This window comes from Dama dama, chromosome 24 (assembly GCF_033118175.1).
Source record: "Dama dama isolate Ldn47 chromosome 24, ASM3311817v1, whole genome shotgun sequence".
Classification (NCBI taxonomy): Eukaryota; Metazoa; Chordata; class Mammalia; order Artiodactyla; family Cervidae; genus Dama; species Dama dama.
The window spans coordinates 61752888-61774921 of record NC_083704.1 but is presented as its reverse complement, the minus strand read 5'-3'; the positions used below and the strand labels follow the sequence as shown (position 1 = coordinate 61774921).

Genomic DNA, 22034 nt, shown 5'->3' with positions numbered 1-22034 from the left:
CTGAGGGCAGGAGAAGTGGACGACAGAGGGTGAGATGGCTGGATGGCATCACCGACTCGATGGACCTGGGTTTGAGTAGGCTCTGGGAGCTGGTGATGGACAGGGAGGCCTGGCGTGCTGCGGTCCATGGGGTTGCCAAGAGCAGGACACAACTGAGCGACTGAACTGAGCCGTAAGTCGAGTCAAGCTGCTATACATTGAAAACAAAAACAGTGTAAATCAACTATACTCCAACAAGTCGTAAAGGTGAAATTGGGGGAAAAAAAGTAATAGAAGAAAAGGCCTTGCATAATGCTCTGTCCTCCTTGTCTTGGGCTGGTTGGTGTTACATCCCTGGAGCCTGAGCCAGCTTGGGTCCCGGGGCTGAACTGCACTTGGGCTGAGAGGCCTGGGGTGCGTGTGCTTGCAACAGAGCCCCACTTTGCTCCTGACATGACCGCAGTCTCCAGATCTAGGCAGACCGTCCTACAGCTAAAGCAAGCCTGGTGCCCCTGAACGACGGCGGACCTGACCAGGAGGAGTTTAAAAAAACTCACGTAGCCTCTGCGTGTCCTGGTGTTGGGTCCCCACTTCAGCCTCCTCCCTCCGAGTTACCCCTTCTGCGAACCACCAGCCACTGAGGAGGCCATTTGTGCAAGGCTTGGGCTTTTTTTGTCTTGGGTTGACTCTTAAGGGGGCGTGAGTGGCGAGACACACGCCCGCAGCTGTTTGCTCAGGCGCACTCTGCAGGAAGTGCCCGTCCGCAAAGGCTCTGGTTCCCCAGTAAGCACAGGAGGTGTGAAGAAAGGCTGCTGCCTTGTGGACGTTGCCCATAACAACTTTAGTCTGTAAAAGTTATCGGGATTACGGTGTCTTTTTCCTGTATATTTTGTCTCCTTTGTTGAAGACTAATCGATCAGACGTTTGTGGGTTGATCTGTGAGCCCGGTATTCCCGTCTATTGATCTGTGTCCATTTCTGTGACCGTGGCATGCTGCTTTGATGACCATAGCTTTGCAGGGCTGTGTAAAGTTTGGGAGGCTTATGCCTTGTCGTACGCTCTTTCTCTTTGGGATTGCTTTTTGCAATTCTGGGTCTTTTGAGGTTCCATAAAAATTTTAACAATTACTTTTCTTTGTGTTGTGCAAAACATCATCCGTAATTGGGAGACGTATCACAAGCAAATGATTTATTTATTAAAGCAGACACCCTAATCCAGGTGGTTGTAAATAGTTTTATTTTTTTAAAAAAATCACGCCAACAGCAATCTCCCACCCAACCCCCAAGTCATTGCAACTTAGGGGGGCGAGGTCTGTACACATGTCCCCAGACAGACCCCAAATGGCCTTTACGATTTGGCGCCCCTCGCCACGTTGTGCTTCCCGAGAGCCCTAAGAAAACCCCTTGTAGAAAAATACTTTACAAGGAATATGTTCTAATCTCAGCCAGAGAAAAATACAGCTTTTAGGGGGTGGGAGGAGCACATCGCGCGGGGGCTGTACTGAAAATGCATAGGCAGGCAGGACGCTCACCGGGGAGACGGGGGTCAGGAAACGTCAATTCTGGGGTGACCAGTCCCCGTGAGAAGACAGAGGAATATTGCATATGAGAAGGCCGGCCGCGGCCAGGAGGCTCACCCACGGGACCCGGCTGCAGACGTCTGGGGTAGTGGTGGAGTCCTCAGCCCGAGGATGCGGGGGGCTGGCCGGGTTCAGGGCATGTCTTCCTCAGCTGCCGTCCAACAGGCAGAGACGGCTCTGAGACCATCCCCGCCCTAATCGTGCAGAGGGGTCAGCCCGCAGGGGGCACACGGCAACGCACAGTGACCCAGCGTGCAAACCACACAGCTCTGGGGTCCTCACCAAGCCCCTCGAGGGGAAGAGCGTTATTCTGGGGACACAGGGGTGCGAGGTGGAAGGTGCGGGCGGGCGGTGCCTCTGTTTTCCTGGGACCCTGTTAAGGGCTGGGCAGGGTCCAAGCACAGCTGGAGACCTGGCTGAATGCTTTCTGCCCACCTCCATCCCCGGGAGGGGTGGCAGGGACAGCCCTGACCTCCAGGGAGATGTCCCGGGCCCTTCTCCAAACCGAAAGGTAGCAGAACACAAGGAAAACCATTTTAAGCGATGCTGGTGCTTCCAGATTTTCAAGCGAGAATCAACTTCCCTGCATGACCCCTTTGGACACAGTCGCCCCCAGGAGTGAGAAGGAACGGCCCGTCTCCCCCTGCCCCCCAGTCTCTCCATCTGCTGCTGTCCCCTGCTCTGCTGACCTGGTGAGGAGCTGGATCCCCTCACACGCATCCTGTTTCCAAGGTTCCCCATCTTCACGGTCACAGCAGCTGAATGGAACACACCTGGGACTTCGGTCCGAAAACGGCTCCCTCCCGCCCTGAGGGGCCTGGGCTGAGAGGGGTGCACTCGTTCGGGGCAATGGCCACGCGTCCTATGAAAGCAGCAGGAGAGGTGGACAGCCTGACCCCCGCTTTGTGAACGCTCACCCAACGGGCCCAGAAATGCGATCGCAAGCCACAGAGGCTTCGACCAGAGTCTCAGAAATGGAATAACTGCTCAGAGTGCCTGGGACTCCAGACGCCCTGGCTCCGAGTCTCCTAAGTGAAGCAGGGGAGGGTGAGCTGGTGAGCCCCGGACCCAGATTCTGGAGAGAAAGGGGCTGGCCCCCTTCCGTCTTTCCTGCTGGGAGGCCATCCAGATCAAGTAGCCCCCAGCCTCACCCTAGATGCTCCCCTGAGGGGAAACTAACCATCCCCGAGAAGCTGCACATCCCTGCCTGCGACCGCGCAGCTGGGATCAGCTCCTCTTGCTCACCTCCTGAGACAGGGGGCTCACTCCTGCCCTGCAGCCACTCAGCTCCACATCTCTGCTGGGCGATCGCTCCCTGTGTGGCGCTGAGCTGTCCCCACGCTGGACGCGCTTCCGAGGGGCCTGCAGGGACCTGGAGTAGCCCCTTCACTCCTGGCTGAGCGACCTGCCTTCACCTCCACTGGGCGCCCTGCCCCGCCCCGGCGCATCTCAGAGGCCTAGTTGGAGAAAGACCTCGATGTCGCTGCAACAGGCCCGGACTCCCGTCACCACAGATCTGGAGGACAAAGTCCGGTCCGAGCCTGCCCAGATGGCAGACGGACAGGCGGGTGGCCACTTCTCCAGTCCGGCTGCAGGCGTGGGAGCCAGGATCTTCCTGGATGTCCAGATCATGGGCCGAGTTCAGAGCATCCGTGGGCCGCTGGGGCCGGGCGCCCGCGGGGACCGGCTGGTCTGGGCCAGCGGGTTGCGGCTGATGACCAGCTCCACGACATCGCCCGCCTCGGCCAGGAGCGGCACGGTCAGGCAGCAGTCAAGGTCCCGCGTGCGGACGTGGTTGACCTGCACACACACAGCCACGGGGCAGACGGCATCCACTCAGCCTGGGCTCAAGTGGGTGAGGCTTTCCCAACACACAGACCCTGCCCGGCCCGGACACACGGTCAGTCTGAGCGCTGACACAGAGGCGGGCACCCCCATTTAACTCTGTCAGCCCTTCCGCGCATCCTTCACCCTCCACCTGCACCTGCTTCTCCTTTATTTTTTAATATTACAAGCAGACCACATGCTGAGCCTCCTGCCCAGAATGTGGGGCACGGGCAAGGGTGTGCCCACTCACATTTCCCAGGCTCCCTTGCTGTGAGATCGCATGACTTAGTTGCCATGGCGTCTGGGGCATTTCCTAGAGGGTGGAGCCTCCACAAGACCCGCGGTGGATATATTATAGGAGAGGCGATAAATAAATGTTCACGTGCGTTAAATCACTGAGATTTGGTGACTTCTCTTGGTCCGATGGTTAAGAATCTGCTTGCCAATGCAGGGGACCTGGGTTCAATCCCTGGTCCAGGAAGATCCCACATGCCACAGGGCAACTAAGCCAGCATGCCACAACCACTGAGCCAGCGCTCTAGAGCCTGCATACTCCAAGTACTGAGCCTGCTCCAAGTACTGGAGCCAGCAGCATATCCTGGCGTCTGTGCCCTGCAGCAGCAGAAGCCACCGCAGTGAGGCGTCCACGCGCCCCCACGAGACAGCGCCTCCGCACAGCAACCAAGAGCTAGCCCAGCCAAAACGAAAACAAAACAATTTTAGGAAAGAAATACTGAAAAACCACTGAGATGTGGGGTTGTTTGTTACTGCAGCATAACTTAGCCTAACCTCACCGATATACCCGTGTGGTCAGCCCCTTCTCTCAGATGAAGAAGCTGGCTCTCAGAGACGGGAAGCCACCTGCCCAAGGCCACTCAGCCAGGGTAGACGTTGGGCTTTCTCCCCACCCTGGGGCTAGGGAACACCACTCCATCAAAGGTACCTCCACCCCGGTGTTACCTGGAGAACCCGGTCGAAGGGCCGGAGACCCCCACGTTGGGCCGGCCCATCAGGGCGCACGGTGTGGACGTAGACGCCCTTCTCCAGGAGGCCGTCTGAGACACTGAAGCCGAAGTCACTCCGTATGGGGTCCTTGTGCAGCGTCACCTGGGGACAGCAGGAGGAGGGGACCTCTGGAGCCCCGAGCTTCCCCCAGCATCCCACAGCTGCCCAAGTCCCTTGGGCTGGCGTCGGATGCCTCTGGGACTCAGCCCCAGCCCACCTGGCTGTCCCCCCCACCTCTGGGGACCTTCATTCTGCAGCACTCAGTCACCGCGGAAGCCATAGGAACAGAGTTCCTTTCCATTCCTTTGCAGTCTTCCCACTTCCATTCCAGGACAAAGTCTCCGTAGGGTGGCCATGTGCTTTCACCAGCCTCTGACACTTCCCATTGCCCAGTCCCCCAAAGAGCTCCGAGCCTTCTGAAGGCTACTATGGGGCTAGAGGTCTCTTTTCCCTGTGTTTTATTCTCCTAGACTGTAGCCTATAGTTGACAAAAATGCTGGCCTTTCCCATGAGGTAGTGATATACATGCACACATACACATACATGGGCTTCCCTGGTGACGCTAGTGGTAATGAATCTGCCTGCCAATGCAGGAGACGCAAGAGACGCAGTTTCGATCCCTGGGTCGGGAAGATCCCCTGGAATAGGAAGTGGCAACCCACTCCAGCATTCTTGCCTGGAGAATCCCACGGACAGAGGAACCTGGCGGGCTACAGTCCAAGGGGTCATAGAGAATTGGACTCGACTGAGCAACTAAACCACCACTGCCACACATACATATATATACCACACACACACTACAAGCTTATATATTATATATACTCACACACAATAACTCAAGTGGGATAAAAGTGAGTCCACGTAAACAAAACATCATGGGGGTGTGTGTGTGTGTGTGTGTGTGCGCACACACAAGTGCATGGATGGATGTGTGTGTGTGTTTCCGCCAAATGGCAGGAGTTTTGGAAAACTCTACCTCCTACCTAATCTTATGTTTTACTGGTGGAGGAGAACGGAGCCTGGAGAGGAGTGGGGTCCATCTGGGGCCATGGCGAGTCTCCACAGCATTAGGACACATGCCCAGGCCTCCCGCGCACCCCGACCCCTAGCACCCACCTTGTGCATCTCCACGGGCGTCGGCGGCAGCAGCTCCTGCGTCCCTTCGGGGGAGGCTCGTAGCTCCCGGCTCCTCCTCCAGGACCGGTGGCGGGGCCCGCCCTCCAGGGCCACGCTCTGCACGGCGCCTGTCATGATGGACGCCTGAGGGGACACAGCCCTCCACTCAGACACTTCCGGCTCTGTTTGCTGTCAGCAAACTTTTGCAAGCGTATCCGAAACAGTTACTAAAGCTGATCACGTCCTTGGCCACCAAGAAAGAAGTCTTATAAAAAATCCCAAGTTAGTATCAAATTGAATCCACTGTCACAACCCAGTGTCAACTGGTTTTAAAGTTGGCATCAAAAAATAAAACCACACATATGGAGTTCCAAAACCAAACACCCCACTTCTAGAAGTGTAATTAAAGGGCTTCAGTAAAAATTTTAATGGAAATTTTTTAAATATTAGGAATTGAATAGACCTTAAAAGTGCCACAACTTAAAGTTTATGGGATGCAGTCAAGCAAGGGCTTATAGGTAAATTCGTATCCTTAAATGTTAGGAAACAAGATTGAAAGTTAAGGAGTTGAGAAACCAGGAAGAGGATCAGGGCTTAAAACACAAGTAAAGTAGAAGAAAGGGAATATAGAAGCAAAACATGAAAAAGGGTAAGACAAAGAACCAACGAAATGTGAGAAAGACACACAAAACTGAAACCTGATTCTTTGATGAGCCAAGTAACTGGCAAGACAAACAGAGAAAACACAGCTCGATCAAAAGCACCAGGAACACAAACGGGGCAGAAGCGCAGATAAAGAGAGTGGGCCGCCAAGCTCGGAGCAGGGAGGCGCTCCAGGAGTGTCCCGGGGACGATCCCCAGCCCGGGTCTCCCCGGGCAGCCTGCCCCGTCGTGGGGAACATGGACCTCCAGGCCCCTCGCCTCCTGCTGTTATGGATGCTGCCATCCAGAAGCTTCCTCTGGGCATGCTCAGAGCCATGCAGACCCCTGTATTGTGCGTGCACATGCGTGCGCACACACACACACACACACACACAGAGCTGCCCTCATGCATCCACATGTGCACACCTGGACACGTGTTGCGACAAGACACTCTGCACGGTGCATGCCTGAGCGTGCTCACACGCACGCATGCACACACATGCTCCAAACATGCTGTTACACATGTGTCCATCGGTGTGTGTGTGCAGCACCTCCCCCTGGAGGACGCCGGGCACGTGCACTTGCACACACTACTCAGGAGCACAGTTCCACCTCCGTGCTGCCTCCCGCGGGCACATGCACCCGGATGCCCAAGCCCGTACCTCCAGCTCCCTCAGCAGCTCTGACTGACCACACGACTCCAGGTCTTCGAGGGCTTCCCCGAACGTGCGCCAGAAGCCCTCCTCACGGCCGGGGCCAGGGGCTGGGCTGCAACGTAGGAACCAGAGAAGGTCAACTCCCGGCGGGCGGGCGGGCGGGCGGAGATCTGAGGCATCTTCCGGGCCCTGGGGACCCTGCGCTGGGCTCGGGGGGGGGCCAGAGGGTGGGCGGGCGGGCGGGCTGGAAGGCAGGCGTCCTTGGCAGCAGTGCTGGGGCCCCGGGGCAGTGGCTGGTGACACGGAATGGGGGGGAGACGCAGTGAGGGGCCAGCGGGACTGGCGGTGAGCAGCTAGAACAGGGGCAGATGAGACGGGGTGGAGAGCGGTGACACAGGACGCCTGGGAAGAGAGACAGACGGACAGAGAGACAGACAAGAGAGGAGATCCATGGTGCAGCCCCAGAGGACAGCCCCTGGCCTCCCCTCCCCGCCCAGACACAAGGCACTGTAGGACAGTGACAGACACAGCTGGAGCCGGCGTGGACACGGACGGATGGGGATGGAGGGTCTGCGCTGGGGAACGGGCCGCGCCCCCCGCCCTCCACAGTTTCCATCACAGGAGGCCGAGCACCATCAGAGCGCAACAAGCCACATTTTCACGCTTCACCGCCTGCAACACCCTTTGCTGTTGACACAGCCGCAGCCCTTATCAACTGTGCCGTGGTGGGCAAAGCTCTCTCCCTCTCTCAGGAAGGCACCCAGGCTTTCGTCTCCTGGGGAACCACCAGGACGATGATACAAGAGAGGCGGCCCCCTTGCCTTCCCATTTCAGAGATGAGAAGACGGAGCCTTGAAGGCCATGTGCTGTGTTCGAGTCCATTCTACAGACACACTGAGCCAGGCCCTCTCCTGTGCGCAAGGCCACGGAGGGGACTAAGGTGAGGGCCCTGATCTCACGGCGTGTGGGCGTGAGCACCTACTGGGTGCCAGGCTGAGCTTGGGGCGCCACGCAGAAGACTCAACAGCCAGGTCGTTAATAGGCAGACCCAAGACAGCCAGCACCACCGGGAGGCTGGTATGCACGGCCGTGGGTTCCAGCGGAGGGAGGCATGCCTCCCTTCTGAGAGTCAGGGAAGCCTGCGCGGGGAGGGGACCTTGAGCCTGATCTGAAGGATGAGCAGGTGTCGGCCCAGAAAGGGGAGGGGACGGCACCCTCGGCAGCAGGCATGGCCTGGTCAGAAACTCGGCCATGGGAAGAGGGCGGCTGGGACTCCTTGGAATCGCTCCTCGCGGGAGCCGTGGGCAGCTGAATCCCTCTGAAGACACCACCGCAAACAGCATCATACCCGCAGCCCAGGACTGGCGCTCATGACCACGGCCACCCTGCGGGGGTCGGGGGGTCCCCGCAGGAGGGCCAATTGCCACCTGGGCCAAGTCGGGAGGGTCCGGGTTCAACGTTTCAGGTTCTGAGAAGAGCCAATTGCCAGACACGGGGTGGGGTGGGGTGGGGGGAATCAACCAGGCTGCCTTCCTGCCCCCCTTGCCTCCGCTGTGCCCCCATCCCCGACCTGGGCCTTCTGAAATGGTGACGGCTCTGCCCCACACTTGCTCTCCTCTCCCGGGAGCCACACAAGACTCATTCATTGCACCCACCGCCCCGGCACAGGGACCAGCTCCTTAAGCCCATCCCAGCCGGGAGGCCAAGCCTGCCACCTCCCCTGGGGGTGCCCCCCTGCCCCCCACAGACCTCGTGGGCGGCTCCCAGTCCTCCTCCTCCTCCTCGGGGAAGCTCTCGTCAGCAGGGCCTGGGGTATAGCTTGTCCTCCGGGGCTCAGTTGGCGGGGGACTGCTTCTCAGCCGGCTGGGCCGCCACTCCTGGGGGGTCACGGCCCGAGCAGCCACCTGCGGAGTGTAGGAACCTGGCGGGTGGAGAGAGAGGGCGTCGAACATCCTCTCCGTGTGCCCCGCTGGCCCTCCTTCCTGCCCCACCTCCAGCCTGGCGGGGTGGCCTGGGAGAGGTCTTTGCCTCCTCTGTGCTTGCCGGGCCACCCAAGGCCCCTACTCTAGAACCCCGTGACCATCAGCAGAGTGAATGCCAGGCCTCCAGGACCCTGTCCCAGCTTCATGGGGCTCAGCGTGGCCAAGCCCTGCCTGAGAAGCGGTCCACACTCTTAATCATCCCCTTCTCCCTGCCCTGAAGGTCCTGCCCCATGGGGTGATGCTGACCCAGGGCTGCAGATGGGGAAGCTGAAACAGAGTGAGCGGACACGCAGTGAGGGATGACCAGGGCCCAGGGCCCCTGAGGCCTCACCCCACTCCTCCTTGAGCTAGGCCTTGGGGAGTCCCCTGCGGTTCTGACAGAGATCACAAAATTCAGACGTCCCCCAAGGCCGCCCATGGGTCTCACATGCAATGGGCAGGGTATGGGGGAGTGTGTCCTGGGGCGTGGCCTCCCAAGTGGGTCTCGCCGGAGGGATGGCAGGGGGCTTTCTGCCTTCCTGTCTTTGATGGGATGCAATCAGCATTGGACACTTGCTGCGTGCTGGCCATCGGGCTGGGAATGGAGGAGGCAGAAGACAGACCCCTTAGTCTCAGCCTCATGAGGGAGATCTGAACAGGCAGCTCTGTGCCACGGATGCCAATCAAAGCCCAGGAAGGCCTGCGGTCCACGCTCTGAGGGTGAGGGGCTGTCAGAATGGCTGACCGGGCCCGATCAGCTCTGCCGTCAGGAAGTGTCCCTAAGGGACGAGCCAGCAGAGGAGGAGCAAGGAGGCGAGGCAGGGGCAGGGCACAGCCCCTGTAAGGGCCCCGAGAGAGCACAGCGCTCGTCCAGGGGCCCGAGGCGTCACCTGGGCCCCCAAAGCCACCCTCTGTGGCTGAGCTGCCCCAGGACTCCACGGCGCTGTCCACACTGGGCACAGTGGGCGAGGATTGGGCTGCCAGCAGACCGCCTTTCAGCGCCTCTGGCGGGTCTTCATCCGCATCGCTGGCTTCGCTGAGGCTGCCCGACTTGCGGGGTGCGAGGGGGCCTGGGAGGAAAAGCGGGTGTCACCGGCACTGGCTTCTGACCTTGGAGTCAGAGATGTTCAACCAGTCTGTTTCCGTGCTTCGGCCTGGTTTGGGGAATCACAGGCCCCTGGGTGCCCCGAGCCTCTTGCTGACCAAGCGGACACGTGAGGTGGGAGGCAGGCTAGTGGGCAAACCCATCTCACAGACGGGAACACTGAGGCTTTGGGAAGACTGCACCGCACACCCAAGGTCACATGGTGAGCAACAATGGAGCCCAGATTCAAAGGAGAGCTCCAAAGTCTGGACTCTTGTCCACTCCCTAGCAAAGCATGGGGGATAAATACAGGGGAAACGGGAACGTAAAGACAGCCACAGGGGATAACAAGCAGGCTCCTTTAGAGGCAGGAGGCCGATGCGGGAGGTGATGAAGAGCATGGTTCAGGCCCAGAGAGCGCCACAGTGGCTGTGTGACCTCGGGGCATCACTCTGAGCCTTGTCTCCTCATCGTCCCAGGGACCCTCCCGCCTCCCCGGGGTGAACAAGCATCGTGTGAGGCTGGGCCCACAAAGCGTGGCACAGTGCCCGAGGGGGCTCTCTCCCTAAGCGGGCTGGACGGCCCCCAGGGTGCGGCATGAGGCTCACGGTCTAGCTGCTTCTTGATCTTCAGGGTGACGGTCTCGCCAGCCACCTGCAGGAGGTGGATGGCCTCGCTCAGTGGCCGGCCCTTGAGGCTAACACTGTTGATGGCCAGGATACGGTCCCCGACGTGGATGGCGCCAGTCCTGGGGAGGGCGCATAGGGGAGAGGACGGGAGTTAGGGACTTGAAGTGGGGGGTCTGCCCTCCGGGAACTCAGGAAACCCAAAGCACAAGCCTGGATGACCCCAGGTAAACCCACCTGTGGGGGACAAAAAAAAAAAAAAACAGCCAGTGCGATTGTGTTAATAGAGGTATCAAGTTTATCATCTGGGAGGGGATTTTTCCTGCTCAACTCTAAAGTTAGGTTCTGGAACCAGTGTCCAGCATGAATTTTGAGGATGTTTGGAATGCCACTTACTAGCTACCAAATACTATGTGGTCTTTTCAAGCTGAGGGCCGAAGAATTGATGCTTTTGAACTGTGGTGTTGGAGAAGACCCCTGAGAGTCCCTTGGAGTGCAAGGAGATCCAACCTGTCAATCCTAAAGGAAATCAGTCCTGAATGATGACTATTGGAAGGACTGATGCTAAAGCTGAAACTTTAATACTTTGGCCACCTGATGTGATGAACTGACTTATTTGAAAAGACACTGATGCTGGGAAAGATTGAGGGCAGGAGAAGGGGACGACAGAGGATGACATGGTTGGATGGCATCACTGACTCCATGGACATGAGTTTGAGTAGACTCCGGGAGTTGGTGATGGACAGGGAAGCCTGGCGTGCTGCAGTCCGTGGGGTCGCAAAGAGTCGGACACAGCTGAGTGACTGAGCGACACTGTGGCCGCTACAAAGTTTATGAATACGTTCGCAGCTCACATTATCCTGTACTTGGACAGTGCTGACCTAGACCAGCCAGGCGAAGGCAAGGAGGTTGTCTACTGTGCCCCTTAGGGCTGGTTCACAGTGGGTGCCCAGAAAATGTGGTTGAAGATCTCCGAAGTCAGAACCGTTCACGGTGCCCTCTGCAGTGTGCTGGGCATCCAGTGGGGGCCGCTCCAGGAGCACAGCCAAGAGGGTTGGCTCAGGGTTGGCCTTAGCCCCTGAACCTCTCCATCCCCTGCCCCACCCACCCTACCAGGATGCCCCGCCTGAGCTGTGTCCTCCTCCAAGGGTCCACCCTGCCGGCCAGGCCAGACGAGGCTCCCCTTTCACAGCAAGCTCTTCTCGGTGCCTGGAGCTCACTGCAAAGCTGTCCGGAGAAAGCCTGTCTCACCCACACTGGGGTCGCCTCCCTGTGACCCCCACCCCAGAGGCGACCAGTTCCACTTTGGGTCCAGATCTCCCTGCTTGCCCTCCGAACTGGACAGCCTGGACACGACTCTTCTCACAGCTCCCCCTGCTGCCATGGTTTTGGGGGGACTTCCTAGGGGATAGAATAGCGGGGGCCCCCCACCCCAGTGCCTCCAAGGAGGTGCCAGGCTGTGCTGGAATTCAGGAACCAGGGACACGGCCCCTGTGCTATGAAGGCACTATGAGCTCCATAAAGGCTCACTGCTGACTTTCCAAAAACAGGGAGATCTCCAGGTTTGGGGAGCAGACGGTGAGCACATATTTATCCAGTGTGCGTGCGTGCTCAGTCGCTTTGGCCGTGTCCGACTCTTTGCGACCCCACGGACTGTAGCCCGCCAGGCTTCTCTGTCCATGGGATGCTCCAGGTGAGAATACTGGAGTGGGTTGCCATTCCCTTCTCCAGGGGATCTTCCCAACCCACAGATCGAAACTGGGTCTTCTGGAACCGAACCCGAGTTCTGGATTGCAGGCAGATTCTTGACCCACTGAGCCGCCTGGGAGGGATTTATCCAGCACTTACCTGAAATGGGGATTGCTGCCCAGGGCTGGCCCCCACCTGAGGAACTGAGGCTCAGAGAGCCACAGGACAGGCCCCAGACCACCGATATTGGAACAAAGCTGAGAGCCAGGTTTGACTGACCCCAGAGCTCGGCTGCTGCCCCAGGGGGTCCCGGGCTCACCCGTGCCCACAGAGCCCTGGCTCACCTCTCAGCCAGGCCACGCTTGGTGAGGCCCGAGATGACGATGGGGTCGAAAGGCTCTTCTGTGCCCGAGATGGTGATGCCCAGGGGGCCCCCGTAGCGTTTCAGCTCCACCGTGTAGCTGATGGCACCTGTGGTTTCCTGTTCATCTGGTGAGGGTGGGTATGCATCAGAGGTTGGGGGCACATATCAGGGGCCGGAGCATAGGAATGGGCCCGCCCAGAACCCCGCAGAGCGTTAATGCACCACACTCATCACACGCTTCCATTCATACACCCACTCCCTCAGTCAAAAAAAGTTACCCATTCCCTAAACCACTGGTAAACCCAATTCCTCTGCCATTAATACACACATTCCCTCAGCCACTAATACACTCATCCCCTTATTCCCTTAATACACCTATCCCCCCAGTCTTTCCTTGTGCCATTAATTCAGCCATTCTCTAAACCATGAATTCAGCCATTCCCTCAGCCATTCATTCAGCCATAATTTCAAACATTCCCTTCGCCATTAATTCAAGCCCCTCACAGCATTATTATACCTATTCCCTCAGCCACTGATACACCCATTCTCTCAGCCCCAATACACAAATTCCCTCAGCTATTAATTCAACAATTTCTTCAGCCATTAATTAATCCATTTTCTAGCTACTGATTCACCCATTCCCTCAGTCATTCATTCACCCATACCATTTACCATTAATTCACCAGAAGTTCATCCATTTCTTCATTCCATTAATATACCCATAACCTCACGCCACGGTTCCATCCATTCACTCAACCATTAAATCACCTACACCCTCAGCCACTAATTGATCCATTTCCTCAGGCATTACTTTACCCATTCGGTCAGCCCCATTCTTCACTTCCTAAGGCATTAGTTCACCCATTCCTTTAGATTCTACTATACCCATTCACTCAGCCTTTAATTCACCCTTTCCCTCAGCCTTTTACTTCAGCCATTGTTTCATCCATTAATATACCCATTCTCTCATCCACTAATACACCCATAAATTCTGCATTTAGTTCACCCATTCTCTCGGCTTTAACTGACAAATTTCAATTTCCTCTGCTACTAATTCATCAATTCTCTCCACCATTAAATCAGCCTTTTCTTATACATTAGTTCGCCCATTCTTTCAGCTACTAACACACCTATTCCCGCAGCTATTCATTCATCCATTCCCTCAGCCATTAATTCACTGATTCCCTTAGGAACTACTTCACTCATTCTCTGAGCCACTACTTCCCCATGTCCTCAAATATTAATTCACCTATTCGCTGAGACATTAAATCACCCATTCCCAGAGCCCTTCATTCAGCCAATCCCTCAGCTATTGTTTCACACACTGTGCGTGTTACTTGCTCAGTCATGTCAACTCTTTGCGACCCTGTGGACTGTAGCCCGCCAGGCTCCTCTGTCCATGAGATTCTCCAGGCAAGAATACTGGAGTCAGTTGCCACGCCCTTCTCCAGGGGATCATCCCGACCCAGGGATCGGACCTTGGGTCTCCCACACTGCAGGCAGATTCTTTACCATCTGAGCCACCAGGGAAGCCCCTGCTTCACACGTTATCTGCTGTTAGTTCACCCATTCCCTCAGCCACCATCACCCGTTGCCTCAGTCATTGTATACCACTTCTTTCATGCCTAACATAACCATTTGCTCAGAGATTAGTTCACCCATATCCTCAGCCATTAATTCACTGATTCCCTTAGGAATTAGTTCAACCTCTCCCTCAGCCGTTAATTAATCCATTCCACACCCATTAGTTCACCCATTCCCGCAGCCTTTAATACACCATTCCCTCAGCCATTAATACACAATTCCTACATCCATTAATTCACCCATCCTGCCTCCAGTAATTCACCCTTTTCCTTAGCTATTAAATCAGGCAATACCTGAGCCATTAATTCACCCAAGCAGCCATTAGTTCGCTATACCTTCAAACATTAACACACCAATTCCCCCAGCTTTAATACATTCGTCCTCTTAACGATAAGTTTACCCAGTTGCTCAGCCATTAATTCACCTTTTTCCACAAAAATTAGTGCACCTATTTCTTCGGCCACTATACACTTATTCTGTCAGTACCTAATTCAACCATTCCCTCAGCCTTCAATATACCATCTCCTCAGTCATTAATGGGGCCAAGTGCCTCCACCCCGATTCCCTCAGCTATTAAATCAGGCGTTCCTCAGTTATTAACTCAGCTAAAATCTGAGCCACTAATTCACTCATTGCCTCAGTCATTCACTAATACCCTCAGCCATGAATTTACCTGCATCAGTTCAGTTCAGTCTCTCAGCCGTGTCCTACTCTTTGCGACCCCATGAACCGCAGCACGCCAGGCCTCCCTGTCCATCACCAACTCCCAGAGTTCGCCCAAACCCATGTCCACTGAGTTGGTGATGCCATCCAACCATCTCATCCTCTGTCATCCCCTTCTCCTCCTGCCCTCAATCTTTCCCAGCAATCAGGGTCTTTTCAAATGAGTCAGCTCTTTGCATCCGGTGGCCACAGTATTGGAGATTCAGCTTCAACATCAGTCCTTCCAATGAACACTCAGGACTGATTTCCTTTAGGATGGACTGGTTGGATCTCCTTGCAGTCCAAGAGACTCTAGAGTCTTCTCCAACACCACAGTTCAAAAGCATCAATTCTTCAGCGCTCAGCTTTCTTTATAGTCCAACTTTCACATCCATACATGACCACTGAAAAAACCACAGCCTTGACTAGACAGACCTTTGTTGACAAAGTAATGTCTCTGATTTTTAATATGCTGTCTAGGTTGGTTATAACTTTCCTTCCAAGGAGTAAGCGTCTTTTAATTTCATGGCTGCAATCACCATCTGCAGTGATTCTGGAGCCCAGAAAAATAAAGTCAGCCATTGTTTCCACTGTTTCCCCATCTATTTGCCATGAAGTGATAGGACCAAATGCCATGATCTTAGTTTTCTTAATGTTAAGCTTTAAGACAACTTTTTCACTCTCCTCTTTCACTTGCATTAAGAGGCTCTTTAGTTCTTCTTCACTTTCTGCCATAAGGGTAGTGTCATCTGCCTATCTGAGGTTATTGTTATTTCTCCCAGCAATCTTGATTCCAGCCTGTGCTTCCTCCAGCCCAGCATTTCTCATGATGTACTCTGCATATAAGTTAAATAAGCAGGGTGACAATATACAGCCCTGACGTATTCCTTTTCCTATTTGGAACCAGTCTATTGTTCCATGTCCAGTTCTAACTGTTGCTTCCTGACCTGCATACAGATTTCTCAAGAGGCAGGTCAGTTGGTCTGGTATTCCCATCTTTTTCAGAATTTTCCACAGTTTACTGTGATCCACACAGTCAAAGGCCCTCACCCATTACTACACCAGTTCCCCCAGTTCTAACATTCAATCCCTCGGGAATTAATTCACCCACTCACTCAATCATTATTTTACCCATAACCTCAGGATATTGATTGATAACCAGTCAACCCTAAGGAAATCAATCCTGAATATTCATTGGAAGGACTGATGCTGAAACTGAAACTCCAATATTTTGGCCAACTGATGCGAAGAACTGACTTATTTGAAAAGACCTTGATGCTGGGAAAGATTGAAGGCATGAGGAGAAGGGGACGACAGAGGATGAGATGGTTGGATGGCATCACCGACTCAACGGACATGGGTTTGAGCAAGCTCCAGGAGTTGGTGATGGACAGGGACTGGTGTGCTGCAGTCCGTGGGGTCTCAAAGAGTCGAACACGACTGACGGACTGAACTGAACTGAACTCATATTAGTTCTTCCGTTCCTTCAGCTGTTATTTCCACCATTCCCTCAGCCAGTAATTCAAGCAGTCCCTCAGCATTATTTCTGTCATTCCCACAGTCTTGAAACACCAATTCCTTCAACCTATAACACCACACACCCGCATGCATTAATTCATCCATTTCGTCAGCCATTAATTCAGGCATTCTCTCAGCCCTAATTCACCCATTCCCTCAGCCATTAATCTTTTCCCACGGCCATTAATATAGCCATATCCTCATGCCATATAAAAATATCCTCACCCATTTCCTACACTCTAAATCACACATTCCTAAAGCCATTAAGCCCCCACTTCCCTCAGCCATTCATTCACCCATTCCTTCAGCCACTAATTCACCTATACCCTCAGCCATTCATTCATCCGTTCTTTCAGCCATTAATTCACCCATACTCTCAGCCAGTAATACAATTCTGCCAGGCCTAATACATCCAATCCCTCAGGAATTATTTCACCCACTTGCTCAACCATTATTTTCCTCATAACCTCATGCAATTAGTTCACCAATTCCTTCAGGTATTATTTCAACTATTTCCTCAGCCATAAATTCAGGCATTCCCTCAGCCTATTTTTTTTGACAGGTAAGAAGTGGATTTATTTGGATACACATTCCATAGACAGAGTGTGGTCCATCTCAAAAAGTGTGAGCAACTTTGGGAGAAACACTCCACAGAGAGGGCAGGCCATCTCAGAAAGCAAGAAGTCTCCCTTAATCTTTGATACACTAATTCCCTCCGTCATTAAGACACACTTTCCTATATCCATTAATTCACCCATTCCCCCAGCCATATTTCAGGCATTCCTTCGGCCAACCAATCCCTCAGTCATTAATACACATTTCCTCATGCTATTAATTCACACATTCCCTCAGGCCTAATACAAACTTTCCATCGGCTATTAATTCATCCATTCTCTCAGCTATTAGTTTCCCATTATCTCAGCCACCAACCCATTTCCTTAAGTTGTTCAATCACCCATTCTTTCTGCTGTTGGGTTCAGCCATAAGCCCCCAATTCACCCAATCCTGCCATCATTAAATCACCTTTTACCTTAGCCATTAGTTCATTCATTCCATCAGTCACATTCACCTGTTTCCTATGAAATCTCTCACCCATTAATTCAGCCAATCTGAGACATTTTTACACATTCTCTTGGCCATTAAACTATTTCTTCAGCAAGTAGATCCCTTATTCTCTCAGCCATTAATAATAGCATCAGCCACTAATGCACATATTCTCTCAGCCATTAATTCACCCATTCCATCAGCCATTAATTAAGTCAATCCCTTAGCCATTATTTCACCTCTTTCATCATCCCTAATACACCAGTTCTTTCATGCTTAATACAGATTCCTTAAGCGATTAGTTCACCCATTCCCTCAGCCATTAACACAGCCAGTCCCTTAGTCATTAATTCAACCAATCCTGCAGCCATTAACTCAGCCAATTCCTCAGCGATTATCTGAGCCATTTCCACAGCCTTTGATACACCAGTTCCTCCAACCATTAATACACACCTTCCTCCATCCATTAATTCACCTATTCCCTAGCCATTAATTCAGTCAATCCCTTAGCCATGAATTCACACATTTCCTCAGCCACTAATATATCAATTCCCTAATGCCTAACACACTGACTCTCTAGTTATTAGTTCACCCATGTCCTCATGCCCTGAATACCCTCATTCCCTATGTCATTGATAAACCCATTCACTCAACCATTAGTTCACCGTTATCTCAATCTTTAGTCACAGATCGCGGAACCCGTAGTTTATCCATTCCTTCAGCCACTAATTCACCCATCATTTCAGCCACTAATTCTCTACCACTTATTCAGCCAATCCATCAATCATTAATTTACCCAAACCCTGAACCATTAACTCACCTATTCCTTCAGCCATTAATTCGCCATTCCCTCAGCCATCAACACACCAATTTTCTCATGCCTGAACAACATGGTCTCTCGGTGATTAGCTCACCCATTCCCTTCTGCCAGCATAGAGCCACCGCCAAAGCCATTACGTCACCCATTCCCCCTCAGCCATTTTCCAAACATTCGCTCAGCTGTCAACCCACCCATTCCCTCTGCCACTCACATACCCATTCTCTCAGCTCTAGTGCAGACTCCTCAGCCACCAAGTCACCCACTCCCTCACATCATTAATTCGCCCGTTCTCTCATGCCACTGCTTCACCCATTTCCTCTCCATTACTTCACCCCTCCTCTCAGGCATTATTTCACTATTCCTCCAGCCATTACTACACTCAGTGCTTCATGCCTTTAACACACCCGTTCCCTCAGCCAGGAATGCACCCATTCCTTAATTCCACTCATTACACCGATTCCCCCAGCCATTAATGCAGCCACTCATTCTGCCACTGCATCATCCCTTCACTCTGCCATGAATACACCCATTGTTTCATGCTATTAATACATCTACTTCCTCAGCCATTAATTCAAACATTCCATCAGTCATCAATCCACCGATTCCCTCAGCCATGAACACACGCATTTCCCCCATGGGAGGACTTCAGATGGCACCACTTGAAGCCATCTTCTGCTTCCAACAATGTTTCATTCCACCCAAACAGCTATTTCAAAGAGAGCAGAAATACTGAACCAGCATTTTTATACTAAAGATTTCACATGCCACGCAGAACAACAAGGGTAATGATGGTGATGATGATATTGACTATAAGACGACACCAGATTTCCCGTTTTTCTTAAAAACTCTGAAATCTGCCCACAAGTGATCCTCCTTCCCAGGGTGGGAGTTGGTGGCAGCCCTTCTGAACAAGATTCTTGCCAGTGGCCACAGTCCTCTCCCTTTCCTTCTGTCTACCCAGACTGAATCATTTTTCTCAGCTTCAGCCCAATTCACTCACTCTGTCACCTGTCCAGCCTCAGATGTGCCTGAGTTTGCAGCTTCAGCTTATTCACAGCCACCCAGGCAGTGGTACATCCCCCACCCCCACCCATTCATCGTCACACCCAGTCATCTGTGCCCAGCAGCTTTGGGCACGGCCTGTTGGATCCAAGTCTCACTCAAACTCTAGCAGACCTCACAAGGGCCTTTGGAGAAGCCCAGACCTGGGGACAGGGACACATCTGCCATCCTCCCCTCCGCCACTCCGCATCTTCATTCAAGGGGTCTCCACCAGCAGCCCCTGGGTGGCATCCACCACGCTCCCTCCTTGGCCGGAGGGAGCACCAGATTGCCAGCTGGGTTCTGTCTGGTTGACGTGGGTGGGTGGGGATCAGGGCCCTCACCCGAGTTGTCCTCGTCCTTTCGGATCTTTAGCTTCACCAGGTCCTCACACTGGCGCAGGATTTGCACAGCGTCCTCCATGGGACAGTTGTCCAGGCGGATGTTGTCAATGGCCAGCAGCTTGTCCCCCGGCTCGAGGGTGCCGGTCCTGCGGGAGCAGGGAGGGGACATGAGGAGCTGGGCACACCAGGCGCCCAGGCCACCCCTGTGGGCCAGGCCCCCCGCCCTGCCAGGGGCTCCCCCACCTGTGTGCCACGCTGCCTTTCTTGATGTCGGAGATGACCAGGGGCTCCCCTCGCTTCCTGCTGGCCGCTGGGGGAAAGAAGCCAAGAGCCCGTCCTTGGCCACCTCGGCCTCAGGGGCCCAGGAGTTGGGCGTGGACGCGGAGCCCCATGCCCTGCTTCCCGTGGCTCCCTGGCTGGGTGGACTGTGAGCAAATCAGCGCCCCTCTCTGCCTCAGTTTCCCCTCTGTAAAGTGGGGATGAGACCACAGAGTTCACGGGGACAGCCTAGATTACCTAGACGAAGCAGGACACCACCTCCCACTCTCAGCTCACTCTCCAGGACATGAAGCTCCCTGAGGGGCTGGGTCTGGCTGGTGTCTGTGTCCCCAGCAACGGGCACACACAGGGCCAGGTTCCAGAACCAAGTGACTCTTAACAGCTGAGTTCTTCCTTGCCCACTGCGGGGAATGCTGGCTGCGAACACTACAGCAGGATCCTCCTGGGGAATGGCCTTTGGCTGAGGGAGCAGCCTCACCCAAGACAGTGTCTACACCCATTGACCAGTCCACGCAGCGGTGCCAAGGCCCGGCTCCCAGCCTCTATGCAGGACAACTCCCGCAGAAAGTGAAAGTATTAGCCGCTCAGTCATGTCCGACTCTTTGTGACCCCATGGACTGTAGCCCACCAGCCTCTTCTGTCCATGGAATTCTCCAGGCAAGAGTACTGGAGTGGGTAGCCATTCCCTTCTCCCGGGGATCTTCCTGATACTGGGATTGAACCCGCATCTCCTGTATTGGCAGGCAGATTCTTTACGTCTGAACTACCAGGGAAGCCTCAGCTCCCGCAGCCTCCCCAGCAAAGAAGATTGGGAGAGCCCTCTATTGGGACTACATCGCAGCCTAGCTCCTCCCACCGCCCGGTCCTACAGTCTCCCGCCCACAGGTGCTGATCCTAAGAGCCCTCCTCAAAAGGCCCCTATACATCACTCCTTGTGGGAGACTCTATTTCCCAGGGAACATGATCTAAGACAATGGGTGGCTGAGTTTTCCTGCAGAAAGAATCCATTTGGGTTAATGGGTTTTCCCATGAGTGACCAGGTGTAAGGTGGTCCCTCTAGCCCAAACAGCATCTTTGCAAATGAGACAAAGGGGCCCTGTCTAATTAGTCTGTTGAGAAAATGTCAGAAAAATCTAAGTCTACCTTGAATGGGCGCCTTGTGTCATGTACAACCTGCACAACTGCACCCGGTGGCCCTGCCCAGAGGTCCCTGGGCTGGAAGCACCTTCTCCCCATTGGCTGCTTCAATTTCCACCACCACTGACTGCGGGGTCTGGGGCAGGAAGGAGCTGCAGCACCAGCCCTTCTGGACAGCTGCTCCTCCAGGGTGTGATGGGGAGATGGCAGGAGATGAAGTCAGAGGGGGGTCCCCAGGGGTCCCCCAGTGGCTTAGCAGTAAAGAATCCGCCTGCAATGCAGGAGCCACAGGAGATGCGGGTTTGATCCCTGGGTCAGGAAGATCCCCTGGAGATGGGCATAGCAATCCACTCCAGCATTCTTGCCTGGAGAATCCCAAGTACGGAGGAACCTGGCAGGCTACAGGCCAAAGGGTCTCAAAGAGTTGGACACGTCTGAAGCAACTTCGCATGCACGCACACAAAGTCAGAGGACTTCAGCTTTTCCGGAGTGAGATGAGGGCTGCGGGAGGGTCTGTGAGCGTTCCTCTGTTTGTGTATTCTACCTTCTTCTTTCCATTCTGCAGTCCCTCACTTTCATTCCTTTGACAAACATGAATTAAGCACTGACTATGTTCCAGGCCTGTCCTGGGCCCTGGGAATAGAGGCAACAGAAAACCAAACCTGGGTCACGTGACTGGTGCCTCAGAAAACCACTTAACCAACCCTGGAGACTAAATAGGCCAGGAGACTCCCATTGTGCAGAACAGAAAACCAAGGCTTCCAGAAGCCTTGCCTGAGGACAGGCACTGCAGACAGAGGAGAGCCAGGTCAGCCAGCGCCCCCTCCCACCCAGCGCCTTCCCCTGATCGCCTCGTGCTGGGCGTTTTCTTGGGGCAGGCTGGAGGGCGTTCAGGACAGGGACTCACAGCTGATGGTGATGCCCAGCTCCACGCCGCGCCTCTTGGGCAGCTTCACATGGAAGGTGCCGCTGCTCGGGATGACCGACTCTGGGTGCAAACAGACACAAACCCAGGAGACTCAAGAGAATAGCCTCAG

The 22034-nt window shown here is 54.2% G+C and overlaps 1 protein-coding gene across 3 annotated transcripts in view; it reads right to left on the bottom strand.

Moving 5' to 3' along the window:
- Window positions 1-1203: 1203 nt before the first annotated feature.
- Window positions 1204-22034, bottom strand: part of GRIP2 (glutamate receptor interacting protein 2) — a 58573-nt gene continuing 37742 nt past the window's right edge. For all 3 annotated transcript variants that reach the window (XM_061128934.1, XM_061128936.1, XM_061128935.1), the window contains 11 exons: window positions 21905-21985; window positions 19825-19891; window positions 19582-19727; window positions 12509-12653; window positions 10458-10597; window positions 9656-9835; window positions 8554-8725; window positions 6811-6916; window positions 5507-5650; window positions 4346-4492; window positions 1204-3358 (listed from right to left, as the gene is read on the bottom strand). In XM_061128934.1, coding sequence (XP_060984917.1) covers window positions 3200-3358; window positions 4346-4492; window positions 5507-5650; window positions 6811-6916; window positions 8554-8725; window positions 9656-9835; window positions 10458-10597; window positions 12509-12653; window positions 19582-19727; window positions 19825-19891; window positions 21905-21985 — 1487 coding nt within the window. In that variant the 3' untranslated portion in view covers window positions 1204-3199. The remainder of the gene's footprint in view (window positions 3359-4345; window positions 4493-5506; window positions 5651-6810; window positions 6917-8553; window positions 8726-9655; window positions 9836-10457; window positions 10598-12508; window positions 12654-19581; window positions 19728-19824; window positions 19892-21904; window positions 21986-22034) is intronic.